The sequence below is a fragment of the Patiria miniata genome, unplaced genomic scaffold (genome assembly GCF_015706575.1).
Source record: "Patiria miniata isolate m_02_andy unplaced genomic scaffold, ASM1570657v1 HiC_scaffold_3, whole genome shotgun sequence".
Lineage (NCBI taxonomy): Eukaryota > Metazoa > Echinodermata > Asteroidea > Valvatida > Asterinidae > Patiria > Patiria miniata.
The window spans coordinates 10,042,496-10,068,920 of record NW_024037069.1 but is presented as its reverse complement, the minus strand read 5'-3'; the positions used below and the strand labels follow the sequence as shown (position 1 = coordinate 10,068,920).

The 26,425-nt window shown below is 40.0% G+C and overlaps 1 protein-coding gene across 2 annotated transcripts; it reads right to left on the bottom strand.

Annotated features, from left to right (window-relative positions):
• Positions 1-118: 118 nt before the first annotated feature.
• On the bottom strand, positions 119-26,208 carry LOC119737784 (striatin-interacting protein 1 homolog). Of its 2 annotated transcripts, none has more exons than XM_038212387.1 (21): positions 26,005-26,208; positions 22,385-22,454; positions 21,839-21,913; positions 21,341-21,472; positions 20,199-20,319; positions 19,447-19,515; positions 18,462-18,568; positions 17,410-17,537; positions 16,604-16,783; positions 9,159-9,334; positions 8,961-9,026; positions 8,509-8,572; positions 7,607-7,678; positions 6,616-6,690; positions 5,811-5,908; positions 5,149-5,275; positions 4,404-4,504; positions 3,993-4,059; positions 3,537-3,641; positions 2,370-2,574; positions 119-1,606 (listed from the first exon to the last, which is right to left on the bottom strand). In XM_038212387.1, the coding sequence occupies exons 1-21, from the start codon at positions 26,140-26,142 to the stop codon at positions 1,341-1,343; spliced, it is 2,442 nt and encodes an 813-aa protein (XP_038068315.1). In that variant the 5' UTR covers positions 26,143-26,208; the 3' UTR covers positions 119-1,340. The 2 variants fall into 2 exon arrangements, with proteins under 2 accessions (XP_038068315.1, XP_038068316.1); XM_038212388.1 differs by having other exon boundaries at positions 9,159-9,319; positions 26,005-26,207.
• Between the last annotated feature and the right edge of the window lie 217 nt (positions 26,209-26,425).

The window sequence follows — 26,425 nt, the reverse complement described above, 5'->3', positions numbered from 1 at the left end:
AAAAAGAAAAAAAAAAAAAAAAAAAAAAAAAAGGGAAAAAAAAAACTTTAACGAAAACAATAGCTGTTCCCAATTGAAATTGGGAACAGCTAATAAATCAAACGTTACAACAGTGATATAACTTCTTTTAAATACTAGCCGCTTTATTACATACAGTCTATGTACATGGTTTACAAGAGGTTTACCTCCCTAACACTTGTACACAATTCAAATTAATTGCCTGTTGATTTCAAGCGGATGTAACACGACTTTTATAACTCCTTATTCATGTTTTCTTTATTTAAACACTTCTAAAGACGACATCTACGAAGTGCTTCCAAAACTTGCTTGATAATCTTGGAACAAACCTCTTCAAAATTAATTGCACACAAGAAGTTACTATAAAGCCCCTGGTGGATTGCTACATACACGTCTTAAATAAGGGTTAGAATTATACAAGTGGGCTAGACACAAGGGTTACATCTGAGAGCATTCAAGTTAAACCAGTCTCACTGAACCTTAATAACTTTTGTGATTAGCTGATAGGGTGATTAATGACCATCCGAACCTCATTCCCAGGTCCAGGTTATTCAAATTCAAATAGTCTGCCCCTGGAGTGAGCGATATCTGATTGGTTAGCACTAAACAAGCAATTGATTTGCATCGTTTACTTCATGATTTTTCTAGCATGTATAGGCGGGCTCGGACATCCAGGATTTGTTTACATTGGCTTATCTACAATCCCGGCAAAAATGGTTGGGACACTTCCTTAGCCTCCCACAGTCACCCACTCCCCGCTCCCCCGGTCAATGTTGGTCTCTCCAGCTGATGGAGCACACACTGCGCAATGAGAGACAACATTGAGCAGGGACCGGGAGGTTGGGGGCCCAGCGAGATTTGGCCAGGATTGTGGCTCCCAGACCCATTTTCTTGAGACTCAATGGTACCCGAGTCTAGGGTGCTGAATGGTCACACATGGGAACCAATGAAAACTGATGTGCAAATAAATAGATGTTTTCATCGGGTGACGTAGTCTTGCCCATTTGCTTTAGTAATATAACTTTGAGTGCAAATATGGAGGGTGGATAGGTGTGATTGTCATCTTTAAATTTAAGATATTATTCGATTAATTCAAAGTTACAAGAAATTCCATCCTCATCCCCCCCAACCCTTCCCCCATCCTCCTAGGTGCAGATTTTATCACTGAGCAGCAGTTTATCTGTGTAATGACTACCTCCTTGTCCAGCTGAACTTGGTGGAATTGCTGAAAATCCTCGCTCATCCCATTTTCTGACTGAACACGATCAGTGGCTTGCTCTCCAAATACCCCCTCCCCTCCCCAACCCCCCTCCCCCACCCTCCTAGGTGCAGATTTTATCCTTGAGCAGGAGGTCCCAGTTGATCTGCGTGGTGAAGACCTCCCGGTCCAGCCAGACCTCGTAGAAGCGCTGGAACTCCTCACTCAGCTCCATCTTCTGGCTGAGCACGCTCTGTGGGTTGTTGTCCACGGGCTGGTACTCTGGGTCCTTGGGCGTGCACTGGTCGTAACGTCGCGTGTTGAAGCGGTCCACGCAGGCACGGAGGGCGCACTCCTCTGCTTGGAAATCCCACGGGCGCGCATCCATATCTGAAAACAAGCACATGAATCAGTATTAAACCCTTTACGAACCGTAGCGACCATATATAGCTAGCATTCTCAACCATCTGTTTCTTTTAACAGCCAATGAAAAGTAGAGCGTTTTTTTTTTTAAATCACACCATACATTTCAGTTCATGTCAGGTATACAGTTAAAAAAAGCAGCACTTTAAACCATTAGCACCTGTACTGCATTGTATTACATTGTGTTTATTCACTGAAGAATCAATAAAACCATAGAGTGCTGGGGCGGTTTGGTGCACTACAGTGAGTAATAGGCAGGGTGGATTCCAGGTAGTACAGTAATGTTTATTGTTTAGCACAGCATTTCCATTTAGTCACAGACTTTGCTTCATTAAAATGCTCGAGCATAATGCAATGTACATTGGAAATGTGTAATCATTAAAGGGTTCAACAACTTAAGCAGGCATTAGCTTTAAATAAGGTTCAGTCACTTAAAAGAACTAAAATATGGAAGTTTATTTTGTGCGAAATTCCCACAAAAATACGCTGCTGAAGATAAAAATCGAAAATAGTACTCTTACTGAGATTTGATGTCATCTTTTTTGTAAGGAACCCACACTCTAGTGTGCTTTTCTCTTCAAAGACAATAGAATACTACAAAATATGCCATGGCTGGATTTTCCCTGAATTTATCTTAATATAGATTTTCCGGCTAAGGAATATTTGAAGGGGGTGGGGGGGTGTCAGGGTTTAGACACCATCTGACACTAGGTGGCGCTGTTCTGCTCACCATTTCCATACGCCCAGTCGTCGTTGAGCCGGTGTCGCACCTTCTGGTAGATGGCCGACATGGTCTTCATGTTGCTCTTGCGCCACTGCCTGCCCAGGTACTTGGTCTGTACCTTGAGGAGTTTGAGCACGTAGACCTGCATCATCGCCTGCTTGACCTTCAGGGCTCGCTTCAGTATGGGGGCCGACTTGAAGACCACTAACATCTGGGACGAAAAGTGAGACAGACAAAAGTCTTGAGGTTGTATTTGAATGACTTGGCCGGCAGTAACACATGAGTCGATGGGAAGTTGATTCGACCATTTCCATATTAGCATGTGCAATTTCCAGCTGTGGCCAAGTAATTTAGATGTGTTGGCACTGTGTCTATGGCTACAGCTATTCCCCATAGCACATGAATGGCAAAGAGCCAAAGCTGTAGCCATAAAAAAAAATCTGATTCAGACACCCCCCCTTAGGACAAAAGATGTTCTTCTCAATATGATTGCCATTCTATGCATACAATGCTAGCACAATCGAAAGCTGTTTGTTAAACCATGTACGCATGCACACAAGATTCCTTGCCAACGTTTTCAAAATACTTGCGGTTAGCACAAAATGTTCTTCTGTAGTTTAGAGAAGATTGTTCGCTTATGGTAAAAAGGGCCATTAAACGTGGCCCTGCTCACTTTTCAAAGAGCAAATCCAGAGACGGCTGACTTTTTTGTAGCTCTGGTGAGTTCATCTAGCTTGTAACACTTTTAAATTCAATTCAATTCAATAGACATTTATTTTGAACTCTCCAATAAATGATCATGTATTTGTCGGACAGGTGAGATATATGCAGAAAAGATGTCAGACAGAAGATTGTTGACAAATTTATACATGAATATGCCAGTTTGCATTTTGTTCAGTTCAGTAATGTTCTAAGTGCATAGATGAGTGAAAAGGGGTGCGGTGTAGTGTCGATGATGTGAGAAAGTGCAAATGCGTATAGCTCTCTTTCGTGTGACTAGCAGTGCGTGAAGTTTACTTGTACTTGTTCACATTCAGTCAATATTACAGTAGTATTACTACATCACACCAGCACTTCAAGCAGAAAAACCCCTATCTTGATTGGCTCCGTAGCTTCAACTCTTGTCATCGAAGACTACCAATTTCTTAAACAAAATCCTGGCTTGTGTCTTACCATTGTTCTGGAGTGTTTCCACTTGGTGAGTTTGTTCAGTATCCTCAAGAGATTGATACAGGAGAAGAGATTGCGCCAGCAGTAGGGGATGGTGTCACCAGCCTCCTAATGGTGAAGAATGAAGAAATAAAAGTGACGAAACAACATACATTCAGTTAGAGAGAGAAACTCAGCGTTTTTTCCTACTGTGACTTTTGGGGGTAATCCATGACATTGTGGTTTTTGAGTCGCGGTAAAAAAAACAAAGACATTAACAAAATAGGGAGACTTCCAACATAGGACAGGATAGCTCTGTTCGTAGGGTGCTGTATAAGGATTCCAAAGGTCGTAGCTTCAAAGCCTGCCTTGGTCATTTTTTTTGGTTTGGTGCAACCATTTCTCATAGATATGAAATATTTAAATTGCAATAAGCAGCATAACAAATGTTTTAAAAACTCTGTCGTCGTATCAACTTACCAAACTTTCTGCTGTGAGTTCTGGCTGATCTCCAATCACACACAGAGGAAAGTCAATCACATTGATGCTGCAAATGTGAAAAGAGAAGTCAACCAGTCCAACATAATTCGCTTGATTTCACATTCAATTTTTATGTGATTTTCTTGTTCCTAACAATGTTTAGTACATCTACGCACTGTTCGATTTGTCTTTACCGACAACCAATGATCAACTGATGATAAGTTGATGTCAACTTGTTTATTTATATTTTTATCATTCATTGCATTTTTAAGATTGTACGTTCCAGCCTCGGGTGTCATATATAATTGCAAGCATGTCAGAGTATAGTTGAATGTTGGTTGCGCAGTCAGGGCTGTAATATGTCAAATCATCATGGGACAGAGCTTAAAAGATTGGTCTATTGCAATGTACCTGTTTTTGGTGCTGATGTAGGCCATGATGTTCTGATTGAAGAACTTGAGGACCAGCGGGATGCAGTTGGCAAAGACCAGGTGCTGACTCATAAACTCAAACTAGCAAAAGAAAAGGGGGACACAAAACGGTTAAACACCACAATGAGACTAATAAGACAAGTCTTATGTTAATTGAACAAGTGGCGTGAGATTTAAACTAGTCTTTATCCAAGACTGTATTTGGGTTTTTATTCCCCTAATACAGCCAGTCCCAGACAAGTGCAGTAAAATTCAATCTTGGGAACTCTGGCACTGCTATCCAGAAAATTCAGAGCATATCTCACACGCGTGCATGAGCTTGAATACAGCGTAAGTAAGGTATGCTCAGATTATTTTGGGTAGCCCTGTCGAAGTTCCCAAGATTGGATATGATTCATCTTGTTGACAGTGACCTCTACCATCGCGGCAACTTGGCAGCACTTAGCAGGCACCAGCCTTAAAAGAGAAAAAAATTAATTCAGTCTTGAACACGGACTAGATTTTAACCAGTGACCTCTGGTACAGCATTCACTTAAAATTCTTTGTCCAACCTTATATTGCAATGTTAACACACAATATTTCAAATTTTCATCTATGTCAGAGAATAACCAACCTTCACATTTTATGAAATGAAAATGACTACCATGAAAACTATTACACTTTATCTGAATCAGTATTAATATTTATGAAAGAGACTTTTTATCAAACTAAATGTTTCTGGGTACCTGGTAGACGTGATTGAGCTTGAAGTGTTTCAGCAGTAGCAGCAACAGGGCTGATATGGACTTGACGATGACCTCCTTGTGTCGATTGACGTCCACTCCAAGTTTCATGGACTGTAAGACAGTGATTCTACAAACGGAAATGAACAAAAAAATTGTAAATTGTAAATTTGTAAGCGGTTTGTCTGCATGGTCTGTGAGACTGCTGGCTGTGACGTATGGACAGTGATGCTGGTGTCCGTGCGACATTATAGGACATGGCCCCACAGGTATGGTATGTGGATAGAAACCCAGATCCCTTTGGGTTAGGCTAAAGAGGAAGGCTTCAATGGCAGACCATATAATAATCAATAGTTGGGACAACAACAAAGTCTGACACTGAAAGACGGTAAATTTTACACCGTCGGTAAAACATAGATGAAAGAGGTGGCTAGGATCAGCAAGATTGAGAACATGAACTAAGCTAAGGGGTGGGGATAGGGGAGGGGTTACATTTTGAGTCAGATTTGGGATAATTGTTTGGTCGCGCTACTTAATTGCCAGAAGAAACATTTTACGATGAGGGGGCAAATGTTTTCCTTCAAATGCTACGATAAAGCAGGAAGATTGATAATGTAAAAACAACCAATTTGTCCTCAAGGAGAACTTTTGTCCGAGACACTTACGGCATTTCCTCGGGAAGCACGTCAGCCAGGATGTTGATGGAGTCTGTCTTGGCCTTGGAGGTGGGTGCAGCGGCCAGGAGGATCTTCAGTAAGGAAATCTGGGAAAGAAAACATGGAAAACAAGCGTATTCCACTGCTGTCCTAATTATGTTAATGCTCTGACGTAAGTTCAAGTTTCTTCACTTTAAAGCATCTAGAGGCCTTTCCACACTAGCGTCTTGCCTACCCATGCTGAAATCAACATAGGTTCACAGTCAGCAGAATCAGGTTCCATTGAACACGGGTCGGTAAGGCATAGGATCCGTGTAGAAGATGTGTCAGATTCTTTGCTAGTGTACATGTAAAAGGGGTTCCTGAAATTTCCGTGCTAGACATGGGTCCAACACGAAACTTTGGACAGTGTGAAAGGCCCTTAATTGATGCAGTGCCAACCTCGTACTGAGGAGGTCTTTTCTTGTCTGTCTTTTTATTTGTGGCCTTGGTTCACATCCAATACTTTACATTATTAGGTATTAAGCTCCTACAAAACTATGTGCCTTTAAGTGAGATTTCTGAAATGCAAACAAAATAAAAAGTAAACAATAATAAATTAAATAAAAAGCACCAGTTCTTGCTTTCAAAATGTGTTCACATCTGTCATTTGTTTTGAAAAGAAAAGCTCTTTTCAAATACTATTTCTCAATTAAAATGATTTATGGATCACCAAATTTTCATCTGCTGTTTGTAAGTTATAATGTAAAGATACAAATGACATGCATTTTTTTTGGCTAAAATTTAAACAGATTTTAGTGAGAAGTCTACTGACCATATACTGTGGCAGGTTAGGTAGCACGGCTTGGTAAAGGAGCTCGGTTGCTGTGGCTGGGATGTTCTCCTCTCCCTAGGGGTAAAAAAATCAGTTTTTATTTAAGCTGATTGGATAAAATAACATGCTTAAAATGATTTTGGTAGCAGCGGGCCAACGCATTTGTACTCACGCATGTGTGACGTGATTGTGCCGTGTAATTTCTGGAAGGAGTAGTGTTTTCAGTACAAACATCAGGTTTTTGACCCTAGTGACAAAATTTTCCAGGACTGCATAAATTGGTAGGCGGTGAGTGGAGACCCATTAAAGTGAACTGAGGGAGGAGTTGATATGTACCCGGGCCTGAGGGATGAGGTGGTTGATAGCCATGCAAGGCTGTTGCTGACATTTGTTACTAACTAACCAACTAACCAACTAGCAGAGAGACACGACCATTTGTTGAGCTGCTGCCCGCAGCTAAAAACCAGGCATTTTCTTCAAATCTAGTGAGAGCTAATTTCTCTTTGAATATTTGGGAAACAATAAGAACATCAGGCAAGGGAAAAACGTTTTACAAATCTGAAATAAATGTGGGGAAACATCACAAAAACATTGGAGATTTCACTTAATCACAACAAAGTGGCCTCATTTGTCTGCTCTGCAGGGGAGGTGGCTTCACGGGCAATTGCGTGCTTCGCACTGGATCATTCGTGACCGTGAAAACTTTCGCGCTTAAAAATATAGTAAAGATGTCTTTCATTCCTTTCTTGAAGATTTTGCAGTTACAATATTTTTGGAGACTTTTCAAGGGGCCACCAAAGCAAAGTCTAGCTCAAAAGTTTTTTTGCCAAAGGTTCAAGTGATAAATTACTCTATTGTTGCTCAACTGAATCTTTTTGCATAGCAAGTAATTTGGTAAGCAAATTTTTTGTTGATATTGGGCCCTGGGGAAATTCTAAGACATTCTAGATCAAAAGTTCAACATGGCAAAATGTTGACTGCTGGAGCTTACCTTAGAGATTGGATTCTTGTTGATTTGCTCCTCCTGCTTAATCTGTATCTCAGCCAGAGACACATACACGTGCTGAAAAGAAAAATGTCAAAAGAATCCTTCAATGATTTTCTTTCGAACAATACCTTTCCAGGTGGAGTAATTTCACAGGGTAGTTGGTGCCAATCCTTTCGTCACTTTGAGTGAGCTTTTTAAGCTCTGGCAGGAGCTTCTACATGTCACTTGGTGGTCTGTCTGTCTGTCTGTCGTGGTGTCTGTGTTGTCTGTCTGTTTGTCTGTCGGTCTGTCTGTCTATCTGTCCCCGAAAATTGACCGAAATTGTTTGACCAAAAATTGACTAAATGCCATGCCGTGGTCATAAAAATACACTCTTGTTGAAAGTTTTCGAAAGACCAGCTTTGTTTTGATCAATGTGCATGCGCGCGTCTATTTTGCATATAAGTGAGATATTCATAAACCGAACCAGAGCTTATTGTGCACTCTCGCTTGTTTCTCTTTATATAGGTAGGTATTCTTTGGGTAATTGCCAATGTTTCTGTGTGCATTAAATGTTAAGTTCTACCACTCACTATGCACCGTTCATTAGGTGCTGTCCGAGAGCTTGCAAGAAAGACTCTGTTTTGGAAGGACTTGAACCCATGCCCTCCTTCTTACTAGTGCAGATGTCATAAGCACTCAACCACCAAGCTTTAACTAGGTTGGATGGAATTTCGATTCTGATATGGTAGCTGGTTTAATATATACCAATAACGTTCAATTGAATTTCTGCATTGAGGAGATTGGAGTAACACCTTTTATATTGGGTTTTGCCGTTTGCAAACATTATGTTATAAGCACTTTATACTCAATGCTGTTTCAAAGTTCATGAGAAAAAAATTCAAAAACTGCTGTAAAATATTTACCTTCTTCAAGACGTGTACGCCTTCATGGATGGGTTGGGGTAGTCCTGCCAGAGTGTCACTATCACTTTAAAAGAGAGAAAAACAAAAATTAATAAAGGAGAAAAAATACAACCATAGATAACACTGGCTGTGCAAATATCTACAGTTTATGTTGACAATCGTTGAAGAAGTTAACTACAAAATATGATCTCAAGTTGTGAATAGTTTACTTTGTTTTTTTTCACTGAAAAATCGACAAAAGCTAACCATTAGCCAGTTGAATATGATATTAAACGTGACTTTTATTAAAAACGGGAGCTGTCTAACCATGCAAACTTTGAGCTCATTTGATGGAGGTTCTGCAATACCTGACATGAAAAGTTTAACACAAACTCAAATGTGCTGGGAATTTACAATGTGTTGAATGTTGGAATGTTGAATTTGACTAAAGACCTTGTTTCATTTGTATTTACCTCTGCACTTGGAAACCTACAAATTTTCTTCTGGTGTGGTCCAAGAAGACATCCAGATCCTTTTGCCTGATGAAGAAAAACCACAAAGAAACCAAAAGGTTAATTTAAACTCCTAAGTAAAGAAACAAAAATCACCATCAGATATTCTGGGAAAAAAATCTGACGAGTAAAAATAATTATAATTTTGTGAGTTCACACCTGACTTTTGGTGTCCATGGCAATGCCTTATGTTCCCTTGGAGTGGGCGGCGGCTGGCTGCTGTTCTCTTCTTCCTCCTCACTCCCTCCGTTCAGCTGTTCTTCCTTACTCTCCTCCTCCCTCCGGTCTGGATCCTCTGGCATCGGTTCATCGATGCCATTCTGTTTTACGAGGCCCTGTGGTTGTAAAAATGATGAACTATTATTATAATTATTTGAAATTAGGTTACAGGTTGTACATTGAAAAATGAGAATAAGCAAAATTGAGGTGAATTAGTGTTTTTTTTTTAAAAGCTGTCAAAAGCCAAGTGCTGGAATTATTGAAAGACAAGAACCATCAGAAACTTGAAACACAACAGAAGTGGAATGACATACGGAGTTGAGGTAGTTAGGGGTTAGGTGAGCGGTCAGGGTGTGGGGGTTATGGTTGGTAGGGAGGGGAAGGAGTTGGACAGAGGGTGACGGAAAGACAGAGGGTTTAGAAATGAGGCACAGTAGATAATGGAAGGATTAGGATGGAGTAGGGACAGGACAGGAGGTGTGACAGGAAGAATGGGGGGGTTGGGTGGAGAACATGTATTATTATGGAATTTGAACCGAAATTGATAAATTTTATGTGGATTCTCAAATTAAAAAAAAAATTGCACTCCCTGTAAAAATGTTCTTAGGGAACGGTTTCTGTTGTAATGAAGTAACACTTCCCCAAAATTCCATAAACTTTCATTTTTTTTATCTTAAAATTTTTTATTTGCACTTTCCAACAAATAGGGTCTCAAAAATTACTTTAACAAGTACAAGTATTTGGTTTTGCTCCCTCTAAAATTGTCTTGGCTAGATCTCCTCGTGATCCAAAAGGAACACAGTGAAACAAGAGTGATCTTCTTTTTAAATTAAAAAAAATTACTTTCCAGAATATGCCAGAGAAGGCGGGCACTGTACGAAATAGAAAATGGGGGAAAACAGGGGTGGGGTGGGGTGGGGGAAGGGGTGGGGTGTGGGAAAGGGTGGGGTGTGGCAAGGAGTGGGGAAGGGTGGGGGTTGGAGTAGGGGGGAGGAAAGAGAGATGAAGGGGTACAAAGAGGGAAGATGTAATCAGTATGTCAGAGGGGAAAGTGGGAACATGGAAGTAAGGGGATTGAAAGCGTTGAGAGTGGTGCAGGGGTAAGTGTATGGCTAATAGGGTAGGTAGAGGTGGGAGGTGGGGAGGGGTGTAGGAAGGGGGGGCCCGGGGGGGGGGGGGGGGACACAGGGCAAACGAAACATTAGCTTCTAACCACCAATACAGTGCTCCCATTTGTAACCTCTACAGCATCAGTGCAGCACCATACATAAAACATAAACACATTTCCATCACAAAGCACAAAAATACTCTACAGTCTACACCCCAAAAGAAAAACCAAAATTCAATTGGAATTTCCCAGTGTCTTTGACCACCACCTGCATCATAATGCCTTTGGACCCAACAACAAAAACTAATCCACTAACCATAGGCAGGACCAACAAAGCTACAAAACATTGACATGAACACCTACGCATCTAAGACTGCACACCACTGCGTTACCAAGTTCACTTCATCACAGATTCAGCATTTACTGTACCCGCTTAACCAAAATATCAAAGTGCTGTCGTTTTATGCACACTGCCAGTGCTGTAAAGATCCACAGCTGTATTTCTCAGACAAGCAGAAACTCTCTTTGGGAATCAAAATGGCAACGCTAATGTCTTCTATCCTCGCTAGCCATGTTAGTCTTACTCATGTACATCGTAAGACGGTTCCCTGGCAAACCGGGTCCATATCTTTCCTAAATTGACCTCGTGAGATAAAAATGATTCATGAACCACTTCCATATACGGACTGACATAACTTTGACCAATCAGATTTGCTGACACAGAATTGACCGCCTACCAAATAAACTGGCAGCTGTGCCGTCCTGAAAAGTGCTCTGCTATTGGCTAGCAAAGTTGACCCTGTAATTCCAGACCTGAATATTCAGTGTGTAGGAAATGTCCCAAAGTCTTAGCAGAGAGTCTGATTGACTGAAGATGAGTGTCTAAATTTGCCTTCGGTTTGGCAGAGCGGCTTCTGACATAGCTGGAAATAACACACAAGTCTATGGCAAGTGGCTGCAGCGGCTAGCCAGTGGCTTCCATAGGTGTGTGTGTTATTCCCAGCCGTAGCCAAGTGATTCAGACATGGCCTTGAGACTTCCGTGGCTAGCGAGGATGACACCTGCAGATGCAGAATCGATCTGCTGGATTCCATCTAGCTAGTAAGCAGATAATTTTCACTTAGCATGAAACAGTTTTGCTAAATGAAAACAGGTTTACACAAAATATATCATATGTTGTGCATTACCTGTGATTGGTTTTTTTTTTTTTTTGGTTGCTTCACACGGCAATATTTCTTGTTTCAGATCCATTAAATTCTACCCAGGATGTAGTAATTTTGCGCCTCCCTCGCACACACTTTCTTTAAGTCATTCATAAAACCTCACCATATTTAAGTGATGGAAAGACAACACAGCCACCAAGAGTAACTTCCTATAGCAAAAGAGTGCTGCATGGTGCGTATTTAACAACATCACAGCATTTGAAATGGTGAACACCCAAACTGAGACAGCCAAATCTAAGAGAAGTAACTGAGTTGATTGCAATTCAAACCACGAGTCGGGCCACAAGTAACAACGGATGAACAGTGACAAAGGAATGCCTTTAACATTGAATATCACTTCATGGATAACTTGTGAAGACTAGTGTATGAATTGTGAATGACTTGTGATTGACTTGAATACAACTCGGCCAAAACTTCTCAAGAAGGAACCATTGCGAGGACTGGCATTTCAACTGCACTTCAGTTCATATTGGCAGAGTTATAGTCGAATCTGTCACAAGTCATCACAAGTCAGTCACAAGTCATCACAAGTCATCACAAGTCAGTCACAAGTTATCACAAGTCATCACAAGTCAGTCACAAGACATCCAGTCCCTAGGTCAACTCACAAGCTATTTAAATGAACTATGACAAAGGCATTCCTTTGTCATTGTCCATCTCTTGTTGCTTCTAGTAACAGAATCAGTCACAAGTCAGTCACAAGTCGGTCACAAGTCAGTCACAAGTCATCACAAGTCAGTCACAAGTCCTCCAGTCCCTAGTCAACTCACAAGCTATTTAAATGAACTGTGGCAAAGGCATCTCTTTGTCATTGTTCATCTCTTGCTGCTTCTAACTTGAGTTTTAAATTGACTTGTGAACTGACTTGTGATTGACTCGGTTACAATTCCGCATGTTCGTAAAATGACGTTAGCCATAAAATATTAACTGGGGCCATTTCATGAAGATGCTAACCACAGAATTCTGCTTAACATATTTGCTTAGAAGCTTAAATTGCTTATTTTTTTTGCTATAAGAGCACTCTAAGCAATATCTCTCTGCTTAACAGATCCATGAAAATTGGCACTGATTGCTTCAAGAGAAGCTACTTCTAACACCAAAGAATGGCCAACTTTTTTTGCATTACACCAATGTAACTACTTCTAAATTAACCCTCCCTCTATTGCTGGCAAATTGAACAACGCCATTAGTCAAATTAATCAAGTGACTGTTTTTAACAGTTGAGTGTTGCCTGCCTTCATAAAGCAGGACTAACTGGCTGCGACTGTTATGAAATCTGATATAGCTGTGCTTTGACTGTAGGAGATTGATAAGCCAGCTGTGCTGACCAGACACCTGCTGTTGTCTGTTGATGGAATTTGACTAGTCACAGTGCCTACAAGAAATATGATCCGACTGTTGGGTTGGTGACTAGCCTGTGTAAAAAGGCAAGGCAGGGGAAGAGGATCAAGTTTTTAACTGTCTGTGACTGCTCAGCAGGAGGGTTAATACAATAGTGCAACAACATAACATGCAGGCAAGCAAGCAAAAAAAAAACCAAAGTGCAAAACATCAACAAATATACAATAAAAACAAATTAATGAAAGAAGGAGAGGTTGCTTTCGCATCAATTGATCAACTCCAACAATTTCCAACTAGCCATCCAAAGCAATTTTGTAGTACAGCCTTGTAAAATTCAGCTGAAAGTCACTCTAAAGCCATATGCTTCAGATGCTTTTGGCTTACAGTGGTTACATTTTAATAAAGCCAAAATCCTCCGCATTCAGCAAAGTTTACATATTGAAGCTGCTCTACCCATGCTCTTCAACACACGGAGTGTGCCAAAAAAAGTGCAACATTCAGATAACAAATAATGAAAACTGTTCGATGTTTCTTTTTTTCAATGAAATTATATATTACATTAAAGCCTGACTATTTCTCAATGCACTCTTTTTTTTACCCCATTCCGTTTGGGTCCCTAGATCCAGAAATACAATCAATTAAGTGAAAGGTGTACATTTTACTTGGGCCACTCTCACCTGGACATGCTGAATCTGGGTTAAGCATTGCATATGCATTGAATAGGCATTGAAGTTAGTGACGTCACAGGTGAGAGTGGCCCAAGTATAATTTACACCCTTTCACTCAATTGATTGTAATTCTGGATCTAGGAACCCAAATGGAATGGGGTAAAAAGGAGTGGATTGAGAAATAGTCAGGCTTTAATGTAATGCATAATTTCATTGAAGAAAAAAACATTAAACAGTATTTATTATTTGTTTTCTGAAGGTTGCACTTTTTTTGACAGACTCTGTATTCAAATTTTTCTTTAAACGAATATTCAATTGGTAAGTTTTATTCAAATGGAAAAAGCTTCTTTTTCTTCTATTTTGGACTTTTAAACCTTCTGAAAATACACTTTGTTTTTGGTTTTGGCCCATAGTACTCAAAAAGATGCGCCTGAATTATTATGCCGCAAATAATTATGAATATATACAGTGAATATTCCATGACTGAATGTGGGCAGATTTTTATGTTTGCTGTTTCATTCAAATGTAAATAACTTTTGTTTTGCTGGAAAAAAACTAGCATTTGAAAAGCAGAATCTTTTTGTTTGGTGTTAAACTCAACTTAAATCATCTTCACAAAATTAACCCAAGGTCAATGCACTTATTTTACTACACACAATAGACTTGAAAACAGTCCCTCCTCCTTTCAAGTCCAAAAACAAATAAATAAATAAACACATACACAACAGTAAATAAATAAATCAAATTCATAAATAAAAGTAAACAGTAAGACTAGAGCAAAGGTCTCTAATCTACCGCTACGTTTGGCATTTTGTTCTACTTCTCTCGTACACCATGGGGGAAGGTTGGTTGGTGGACAGACACGGATGGGCGGGGCCAGAGGATGAAGGGGGTCATGTAAACAGATGAGCATGACGAAATACGGAGAGAGGAGGACCACGGTCAGAACATCATTCGCCCGAGATTTAATATCGTGAAAATAAACGACCGGCCAATTTATACATACAGAGAAAGAAAGACGGGAGAAAAAGAAAAAAACATTTGGAAATGTAATGTTAAACATCAGACACATTGATTGGTTTCAGGTTTTTCTTCCAGTAGTTTTGTTACCAAAAAAAAATTTCATCGTTCTTTGATTTTTATGATATCTTAACAAATTAACGCAAGATCAATGCAATCAATGATAATGAAAATGTTTTAAGTTAAAGGGAATATACAACATTTGCTTTTGCTGTAATTTGCAGAAATGGATGGATTTGGGGGTTATTAATTTATAGCAAATATTGTTACACTGACTCGTTTGAAAAACAATCATGTTCCTGTGGTCTGGTTCCCTGACCCCACTTAAGATGAACTTCCTGGAGCAATTTATAGATGTTAGGGAATTGTAAGGTCAGGGAACCAGTCTAGCTGACTTGTACCCGCTCATAGGTGTGTAATCGATTGCAAACAAAATGCGGACTAACTAAGTATGGTAAATTGGGGGCAGTATTTGAAGAAAAAACAGTTTTTTCCAACTTTGGTCGGCTGACCAACGTTGGAAATTGATACAAAAATACCACTTTTCTTGAAAATGACAGCGCACCAGGTACCACGATTTTACAGGATGCTTTAGACCGCATTCACTAACAGACCAGTAAGGTATTTCATAACATGTTTGCAAATGTTGTATATTCCCTTTAAGATTTGCATAAGAAATGCAAAAGCTTCTGTCACAAAACAACTATAAAAATGTGCACAATTTCAGAAAACCTTTTTGGACTTTTTTCAGGTAGGTTACTTAAATATCTAGCATAGAAATGCCACTGCCACCTTTTTTTTGAATAATTATACACAGAACTTGCAAAAAATAGAATCAACAGGTTATTGATATCTTGAGAATTTCAGAATCTAAACAGCAAGCTGTTTTGCCAACCTATGCAACAACAAAACAAATAACTTGGAATAAATGTTTGGCAAGATTTCTCCCCCAAAATTGAGAATTTTTCAGAATTTTTCCAATTACGAAACTTGAATTTGAGCAATCTATAGTAATCAAGGTATGTTAGAATGGATTCTTGTTTCAAGGCACCTAAAAGAAATTGTACACATCATTTTTTCATGCAATGAAAACAAGCAAGGCCAAATCGAGTTAATCTCTGGTTGATTAATGACAAAACACATTCAAAGATAAGGCGAGGAATTTCTCCTTAGATTTTGAGCTTCCCATGTTTTGTATATATGTGGCAGTCAGTGTCGCAGAGCTGCTGCTCACACAATTTGCTAAGCAGAAGAACTGGTCACCGACCAAATATCATATAATGACACTGCTTGTGGCTGGTTCCCATCCAAAATGTGCTTAGCATATAAGTTTTCCCCAGTGTAATTTCTGCTTAACGGTACTATGAAGCTGGTTCCAGACCCTACCACACAAGAACTCAAGCTGTCTTCATGCATGTGTTATCTCATTCTTATATTCTGGAACAAAATTATCATGGGCACTCTTTCAATAATTAAAAATAAAGTATAAGTCTGCAACAGACGTTACATTCACTAACAACGTCATAACTATAAGATTCAGGAGACTGCAGACTCTGTAGTCTTGGCACAAGACTGGACTTGGTTTTCATGTCCCTAAAGCAGTCTGTCCCTGACAAATGTGGTAATGCCACCGCAGAGGTAGAGTTCGCCATCAACACGATGAATCTAATCTAGTCTTTAAAAATTTGGCAGCGTTACCCAGGAAATTTGAGTATACCTCTCACATGAGGTATGCTCAGAATTTACTGGATAGCACTGCCGAAGTTCTCAAGATTGGATTTGATTCAATCTTGTGAATAGCGCCCTCTACCAATACGGCAGCTTGACCTTAAATGTAAGGGACCAGCTGTATTACGGGAATATAAACCAAATCCACATATACATCAAGACTACAGACTCTGTAGACCCTGCAGACTCTGCAAACTGTTAAAACACTACTGACCATGCAGACTTCGCTAACTGTCAATATTGAAGCCTACCCTAACTTCCTCAATAGAGAGGATGTTTTTTGTGTTGTTAGCTTACCCTGCGGAGAGAGCCTCTGGTCCGCCTCTCCTGCAGCCCATCCCCCGAGGAGGCGGGAGGGGAGGACGCCCTCATCGTCTTGGTAACCTGGATGGTGTCCTCCTTGACTGCGTCCAAGTCTGCCGCTTTCCGAGCCTGCTGCTTCATCAGCTTGTACTCGTTGATACCACCCAAGGAAAACTACAAACAAAAGGGGAAAAGTTCAAGGTTGGATATATGACTAAAGGAACTCTGTGCATGGAGAGTAGATGGCAGTTCATCACAACTCCCAGGAGCTCACTGGGTGTGTGCATGCACTTGTTCGCAAAAACTTGAGGCGTCTTCATATGAGGGTCAATTGGTCAGCAATGCATTCAAATGTCTCTTCAAATGTACTTGTTATAAGTGTCCATAGAATAATGCTCACACAAACTAAATTTGCCAAAATTCACAATCTCCCAACAGTTCACACAAAAAAGACTTACATTGAGTTTCGCCCATTGCTGATGTATGTTATATAAACTGTATACTCAGTGTTGTCCAAGGGCTTTCGAGAATATAATTCACAAGTTTACTCGGTGGGACTCGAACCCATGACCTCCTACTTACTAGTGCAGACGTCTTATCACTCGACCACTAATCTTGCCGGGGTTGGCTGGCTGGTTCGTGTGTGATGTAGCAGCGGGTACTGCAACCAAACTTCTTATTAGATGGAATTTGCATTGGGGCGATGTAAATATAACATTTCCCCCGACGCAAATTCCATCTTTTTTTTTAAACAAAGAATTATTATTGTCTATTTTGCAAGGTTGAATTCTCCGACTCACCAGCAGCGTCTTCCATAACAGGAGGAGGATTTTCTTGATCGGGAAATGAGGGGCGTGGCCACTGCAAAACTTAGTCACCATGTTGAAAAGGACAATCGCAAGGGAGTCTTCCCCACACACTGGTTGACCTTGTGGGAAAAAAATGCAACGTTTCACTTATTTTCTAAATCTTAAAAAACAAAAAACCACACACTGAATGTCAAAACACAACCACTTATTTCGAGAGGACTGTCGTTGAACTTTGACCAAGTCTGTGAAATTGATAAAAGCATATCGTACAGTATATATATGGCATATTTGTTTCTTCCTAAGATGAACAGAGCACACTGTTTGAATGAAATAGACGTAACTCATTCTTTTCAGAACCAAATACAACTTCCAAAAGAGACTAATGTACATGATTATATCACATCTTTGTCTTATATTTACCTCTGTTTGACATGTAACACTTGTTTCAACTATAAAAAATTATCATTCTTTTGGCAAATTACGGGACAAAAATGTTGATCAAATTAGGTTTTGCCCTTCGCAGACATTTAAACACTGTATACTCAGTGTGTTACCTCCCGAGTGAAAGTTGGAAAAAATCACTTGGGTGGGACTCGAACCCACGACCTCCTGCTTTCTAGTGCAAACGTCTTACCACTCGACCACCGAGCTAACGGGATCGGTTGGCTGGTTCGAATCTGATGTTCATAGCAGCGGGTACCGCATAAGCTATTATTGATAGATGGAATTCTGCGTCGCGGTGATATAAGGACAGAAAATGTTAATATTTTACACAATCTCTCACAAAAAGGGCTTAGTTTCTACAGAGTAAAGTTTACTTTTAATCTATTTAAGCATCAGCAAAATTGTAACGATGGACTCTTAATGACTTCATTTTGGACGACCAAAAAATTTATGTCATAAACAGTCAGGGGATACCGCTAATGGTGAATCATAACAAAGGGTATCCTTACCATACATCTTGGGGAAAACATTTCTCTCGCATGAAAAATACAAGTTTCAAACTGAACCCCCCAAATTGTTGAAATTGTCTTCAAACTCACCTAATTCTGTCTTGAAGATTTCCCTCTGGTGTTTCTGTTTGTCAGAATCCTGGTCTGAATCCATTCTCAGGGTCTCGATCATGATGTACAACACACTCAACACAATCCTTAGGGACAAGGAATGCACATTAAGCAATTACTAATCAATTCTCAATATGAACTTCTTCTTTTTGTTATTAAAAGAAACAACAGTCCATATCGTATTTTTGCCATTTCTGTTTGTTAGTGTCTAAAGTGAAATCATATATGGTAGTTTTGTTGATTGGTGTCCCATGTAAAGAGATCTATCACAGATTTCCACTTCAGAGCTGAGCGCGGTAAATTGAGGAACATCTTTTTTTCCCCTAATTTATTGTGTGTGTGTGAATTTGTTTCTGCATTCAATAGGAGGCGTTGAACAATAGAGGACAATAGGGTCCCCAATTCCCGAAGGTCCCCAATTTGGCGATCGTGTACAAAACATATGGGAGGTCTTCCTAAAAAGTTTAAGTACAAACAAATAGGGGGTCCCTGATTGCAGGCAAAAACACACTTTTATGCGTGTGTATGTGTGTACTAAAGTTTTCGAGTTTGAAAGTACAGTTTCAAAATGCTTTTATTTTAACCAGAATTAATTTCCTTGGCTGAAATTTGGACTTAAAATCCCTTTTCTAAAACTCTACCATTTGCGACGGATCAACATACCTTGGAAATTCCTATTTTTTAAGTAAAATCCATATATCTATTTCATGAAAACCTTGTGGAGACGTATTCATCAATAGAAATTGCCCTGTGGAGACGTATATAATCTTTTGTTCCCTATTGTGTGCATGTCTCCAGAGGGCACGGTGTATCAGATCACAAGAACAAAGAAATGTCTCCACAAGGATACAAATTTCAGTATTGAAGTGTGCTAAGCATGTTTGCGCCCTTAGCACTTAGCACAAAATTTGCTCTAACAGACAGGATGTGAATTGCAATCTTTGAAAACATAAAAACAAAGTACCTTAGGTCTGTGCTGTCCACTATTGACACTGCTGGCTTCCTCAGGGCTGTTGATGCTGCTACAGAGTTTCTGTAAACACATGAAAGAACACAAACAATTTAAAGTCTCAATTACTTTAGGCATTCATAATACAATTTTTGTGGTCAAGACCCTTGCTTACAGAAACATTGATCATTTTATGGAGACTGCAAAGTTTTAACCACAGCTTGAGTTGAGAACAATCAATTCAAAAACCAGTCATGAGATCTACCATCTGAAATTTAGCTGGTAACATATTTTTGTTTTGGGGCAACTCCAAGGAATTATAAACCTCAGTGTAAAAACTTAAAAAACGAAAGAAATGCCACAAATTAAAAAAGTATATCATTTTGAAGCTTATTACATGCATTTTATTATATGTTCAACAGTTCAGCTGTTACTTTAACTGAAAAATTTACTGAGTACACAATAAAAAATCAATTTGTCTGAGAACGTCCGGCACCTTAGTGTTTGGAGCCAATTTCCACTACAGCAAAAAAGTTAGCTGAATAATTTCTTTGTTAAATTGTTGTAACTGGCAGGTTTTATCAGAATTAAATATCCACTTTAGGATTATAACTTTTATTATGTACACTGTTGAATTGTCCAAAATGTATGTTTGACACCGTGGAACTTCCCACTGGCTTATCGAGCACATTTTGTGGAAATGTCTTTTTCTAAGTGCTCCATGAAATATTAGTCACAAAAAGCAGGTTAAATATTTGGTTACTCACTCGGCCTCCATACTGAGGAGTTCCACAAAGGTGTTGAAGACTGAGCACTCATACAAGAGGAAGCAGTTCTCCCTAGCTCGTTTCACTTGTTCCTCTTCGCTTGAACATTCACTGAAACAACCTGCGTCCAAATAATGCATTGCAATGTCAACACTTTGCGGAATCTCAAAAAAAAAAGAGAAATGTTTTCTAGTTGTTTGTGAGGTGGTTTATAGTGGCTATCCATTTGTGAATATTAGTCCTTTAACTGTAACCGCCTAGGCTCTTTGAGCTTGGAAACGTTCTCAATCCTGCAAAATCCTCAAATTGCCACTGAGTAAAAATTGAATCAACCCTAACTCCCTAGGCATTTTTGCTAGGATGTAACCTAAATCCTGCAAAATCCTCCAACTGCCTCCATGTAAAAATAGTATACAGCCTCAATCCTGCCAAATCCTCCGTTATTTCTTGAATGTGGTCCTTGGAGGGGTGACCACTTCCTCAATCCTGCAAAATCCTCTGGCAACCAATATGTTGAGGCAGAGCCAATGACATCCTAGAGCAGTGCGGAGGATTTCAAGTATAATATAGGCCTTAATTTATGCATGGCTGAGCATAAACAACACAAGGTCCGGCCCAAGACCTTGACACAGTGCATTCTCTGAAATCAGCAACACACGTTTGCCATGTAGCCTCAAACCTGCAAAATCCTCCATTCTGCAAAGAGGATTTTGAGGATTTGGGAAGGTAAGCCCCCCAAAAAAGTCTCCGGTTTCTGGTATGCGCGCGCGTCGCCGTAGCCATGCCCGCCGGCAAAATGAAAAAGTTTTTTTTTTCAATACAAGATGATGTCTCAAAACCGCCAAACTCACTGGTTTGACTGGAATCCTGCTGCTGCACAATTTTAACGTGTTTTTAGATGGGGTTATGATCGAGAATAAGCTTTATGTGGCCTCTCTGGACTCCCATATATTTGCACTAGTAAGTTTAGTCAGGCACCATTTGCAGTCATCAGCCGACATTTGAAGCAAAAAAAAAAAAAAAAACAGGTTAAAAAAAAAAAAAAAAAAGCCGCGTCGCCGCACCACTTTTGGGGCAAGCTCCATACCAGAAACCGGAGACTTTTTTTTTTGGGCCTTAGGGTCTAGATGTTGCCGTCATACCTTGAGCCAAGTAGAGGACTGCTCTTGCAGATTTCATTCTCTGTTCTCGCTTGGCACTCTCCACGCTGTTCAGCAGACGTAGGATGTGCATCCGCTGGCGGTCGGGACTGAGCTGTGTCCATTTCTCCTTGACTGTAGGATTAAACCAATCAGGAATTACAAAGTAAGCAAAGAATGGTTAATACTTCACACACAAATGCAAATGACGAGCAAATTCGATGTCAACAAACATTCAAAATAAAGTCATCAAGTTTGTAATGTATTCAACTTGTGAATTTGTAGGTTGATATCTTGCAGTGACATCACGTTTAACTGATTATAAATTGTCGGTTTTGCATTTTTAATCATTTTGGTTACATTTTTTTCATTTAATGTCTTTTTCTTGTTTGTTTCTGTTCTATGGTTATATTCAGATCATTTTTGAAGGTGCTCTTTCAAGCAGACTTAGAGAAAACAAAAATATAAATGCTAAGTGGATCAAGGAAAACAATAGCTTACTGTAGGAATGGAAGTCCTCTTCGAAGCACTTCTGACAAAGCGCAAACTCTGGCTCCTCTGTGTAACTATACAACTCTGTGGGTATTAAAAAAGAGACGCTGTGTAACAGCCTGATGCAGAATGTATCAATACTACACCCTAGCAGTAAAAATGCAAAATGCAAAACAAAAGGGTTACTGACAGACGCTGTGCTGTGATTTTGTATTTGCACCGATGCTTAGGCGCATTCCTCACAAAAATCTTGCTTTATTGTAGCAAGAAACTATGTGCTTAGGCTTAGCACATGTCATGTGTTTAGTAGCAAGGAATATGCGCTCATGTGCATGCATACACCCTGTCACTCTGTCTTTACAAGGTTAGCGCAGAAATTTTCTTTCTGCTATCACTGTTAGCACAGAATGGTGATCACATGAGTGGAATTCTTTGGTCAGCAGAGTCCATGTAAGACAATTTGCTCACACTTTGTTTCCTAGTTGGCTCTTGTGATCAGGCAATGTTGTGGCACCTAGGAGTGCATAGGCCACAGTTCAATTTTGAGGTACTTACCTGCAATCTCCTGTGTGTACTTGTTGGCATCATCATACTCAAACTCAAGATCTGGGCTGTCGTTCTGGCTCTGGAAAATGAAATATTAATAATATGAATTTATCCAGTGGTAATTCAGCCATTAACCCTTACCCTACTAGACCCTCCAACGCATGCCAATATGTGCCTCAAGAAAATCTCCTATGTTTTTTGCATGGCCCTCCAATATCTGCCATGTCATTTCAAGGGTAACTGGACAGGCACTCCAATATATGCCACAGAGAACAATGAGAGTCCTCTGATAACAAAGTGAGTGCCCCCAGCTGGTCAGTATCAGGCACCCTCCAGGGCCTCCAACTCCTGCCAATTGGAGCCTTCACTGTTAAGACAAACTATCTGCCAATAAACTGCAGCTGGAGGGCATTGGCATAACCAACTGACATGCAGTAAACTACCCTCAGAGAGTAAGGGTTAATTAAGTGAATTAATTGGCACTAATGGCAATCAGGGATAGCGTCAAATGTACTTAAGTACTTAATATACAGGTGCAATTTCACTTCACAAAATGTTGCGGATGTACAAGTGAAGAACGTAATGTCTCAAGTCGAATACCGCCATGTTTACTGGTCTAAGGTTTCCCAAGCTAAGTTGTGAGGTTGAAATATCAATCATCCCTTTCCTCGCATGGTCTCTTTTCGTGTCCGGGTTACTACATGGCCTCGACTCAAGTCTACATGACTGACAGCAGAAACGATCCAGCACGCGCGTGATCTTTTCGATGTTGAAAATTAGATACACAAATGTGTGCAAACAATCCTGGAAACTAGACGTCTGAGACCTTCTTTTCTATCGCTATAAAGAGGATGATGTTTGCTTCTAAAGCGTACTACTACTAGAACTACATACAAAGTCTAACGTTAACCCTAAGTCCCTAGCATGATTTACTAGGAACCATACCCACCCTGGCAAATTCCAACACCATATGGGAAACTGTGCACACATATTTCTGACTTAGTTTCTGGAGGTGTGCCAACCCAATGTAAAAGACTGTCAGTTTAGGGGTACTGTACGGTACCCATCCAGACAGATTCCAACAATACATGCTGTTGGGGTTTGATGGGTTGAGTTAAGTTCTACATTTTTGGCGATCGTGTATCTACAGGCCCCGGTTCCTATAACTTATAGGAACCGGGCCCGTAGATACACGATCGCCAAAAATGTAGAACTTTTAGTTTTGGCGATCGTGTATCTACGGGCCCGGTTCCTATAACTTATATTAGAACCAGGCCCATAGATACACGATCTCCAGAAATGTAGAACTTTTTACAACAAAATCCACTTTTAATTATTCGACGTACCAAACTAATTAGTTGGTGACATTAAGAACATACAGGTATGTCATAGATAAAGGGCAGGGTTTCAAATTTTTGAGGAAAATTTTGGGGTAAAATGACGATGACAATGACAGAAAGCTACACGAAAATTACAGTTAGAGACGGTGATCATCGCGCGGTGTTCCGTGAGGACGCAAGTCGCACTGCATGGCATCAACCAGCCCGTAAACCGCGTAGGAAAATCGTACTTCCTACCCCAACAAACAAAAATTACCAAAAAGGTGTCATTCCATTGAGAGAAGTCTGCTTTAGGTTGACAATGTCAATTTTTAGTAATAAAAAAAAAATTGATTCTAATTTGATCGAAACAATACAGGGGCCCTACCGGTTACCCCCTAGGCCCTACACTACACGATTGCCATGATTTTGGCGATCGTGTAGTGTAGGGCCCGGTTCCTAGTATGAGGGAACAAAATCCACTTTACAATTATTAGACCTACCAAACTAGTTGGCGACATTCTCAATATTAAAGGTATGCCATAGATAGAGGGCAGGGTTTGATTTTTTTAGGGAAATTTGGGGGGTAAAATGACGATGACGGCGTGGCGACAACACGCGACCGATTAATAAAGATGGCGATCATCACTGCGTGATGTACCATGAGCATGCACAGCACGCTGAATCGCAAGGCACAAACCGCGCAGGAAAACTGTTCAAAATTGCAAAACGGGTGTCTTTAGAATTGAGAAAAGTCTGCTTTTGATTGTAAAGGTGATTTTTGAGCAATAAAAAAACACTTTTGACTCTAATACTAATTTGATCAAAACAAAGGTAATCCTTACTTTTAGGACACCTCTATTTTTTACAAGTTCTGTTCAAAACTGACTTTTGCAGATGACTGTCCAGTACCAAAGTGACTTTTGCAGGCTAAAGCAGTCTTTTTTCTTCATATAAACTCATGTTAGTTGTAGTTTTGAAAGCACTTTCGAGGAAAATGTGACTTTCCTACCTTTTTTCGCAGTCAGACGTGCATGTTGTAGTTCTCACGGAAAAAATTCCATACTCGGACGTCACTTTTTTCAATTAATTTTCTAGCGCCAAAAGTTACATCTTTTATGGTTATTCCTCCACTTTCCCTCCTCTACTCTCACCCTCTCCTTTCCTTAATTTCTATTTATTAATCAGTCAGTTACTTCATCGGGATTCGAACCTCTGGCGCTTGCTTGATACACGAGACTTTTAACCGCTAGGCCGCGCACGATCGCTGTTGCAATCATCAATCTTTGGACGTATTTGAAGTATCCATTGAAATAAACTAAATATTCATGAGAAAATAAACATTCATAATGACGTATTGAACTATCATTGGCAGGCTCATGCGACGTCATGGTTGTTGATGTCACGTGTATAACGTACCCATGTCTTTTCAGCCACTACAATCAGTTTTGACCGGCTGCTTCAAGTTAGTTCTGCACAACGTATGCATCCAAAATGTGCTCTAAAAACACATTTTGAGTACATTTTTTTCACCTTTACACAGCTTCCTGGATTTCTTTTGGTTCAAATGACAAGGTGAGGTGACAATAAATATGTTTGGCAGCAGATAAATTGACATCCGAGTATGGAACTTTTCCCGTTCTCACACGCGTGAAAGCCCTACATAATGAAAGCCCTACATAATGAAAGCCCGATGCTGATTGGCTGCTAAAAAATTAATTAGTCTGGTTCCCAGACCAAAAGATTCTAACTACTCCTGAATCTTTTGGTCTGGGAACCAGACTAAAAATAAATAAGTTAGTCTGGTTCTCAGACCAAAAGATTCTGACTATTCCTGAATCTTTTGGTCTGGGAACCAGACTAAAAGTAAAAATAAATAAGATGTTTATTTTTTATCAGCCAATCAGCATTGAGCTTTCATCGCATCAAGCTTTCACGTTTGCCATCTTGGTTTTTTAGTCTGTTTTTTGGTTGTTATCGTCGTCTTTTACCCCTGGATTTCCCTCATAAATCAAAGCCCTGCCCTCTTTCCACAAAATTAAACCTGCTGATATTCAAGAAGGTGTCATTGCCAATTGTTCAGATGTGCCAAGAAGTATCAGAATGTCAATTTTGAGTGTCATTTTAGTCAACTGTTTTGGTGAGTCTTTCCCTTCCTATATAGGAACGGGGTCCTAAAAGTAAGGATTACCAAAACAAAAACAGGGGCGATCGACATGATCTTGATGGTACCCGTCCCCCGCCCCCCGAAGTCTTCCCCCTCCCCCCCCCCAAAAAAAAAAGGCCAGCAAAAGAAGCAAAATTCCTTACATCTGAATCTCTCCTTTGTCTCCGGAGCAGTTCTCGTAGTTTAGGTAAGCCACCGCCTCTTTTAGCGGCCAAACCTCCAGCCATTTGAACCTCCATGACAGCGGGAATTTTTAATGAAAATACCATTAAATTACACATGAAGCCCAAATGTCTGGCTTGCTACACACGACACCTGCAGCCAAATTGGCCATATCTGGGCGCTTTAAACCGCAAAGATGGGCTACAAAACTCTGTACACTATAGCGCCACCAAGAGGCTAATATGTTTGCAAACAAAATATGTGGCGTCGTCTGCACTATTTCCGCTTGCCGATGATCGAATGCTAGAATGCTCCAAGAAAAAAATCCTTGGTTTAGTTTGGTCCAATCTGTCTGGGCGTTGTCACATGAGTGACAATAAAGTATTCTAAAAAAAAAAATTG

Coding starts and splice junctions, on each gene's coding strand:
- LOC119737784 (XM_038212387.1), bottom strand. CDS start 26,142: ATGTGTAATTTAATGGTATTTTCATTAAAAATTCCCGCTGTCATGGAG. Junction 17,538..18,461: donor AATCTTCAAGACAGAATTAG/GTGAGTTTGAAG, acceptor TTTTCCCACAAG/GTCAACCAGTGTGTGGGGAA. Junction 9,335..16,603: donor CCAGAGGCTCTCTCCGCAGG/GTAAGCTAACAA, acceptor TTACAACCACAG/GGCCTCGTAAAACAGAATGG.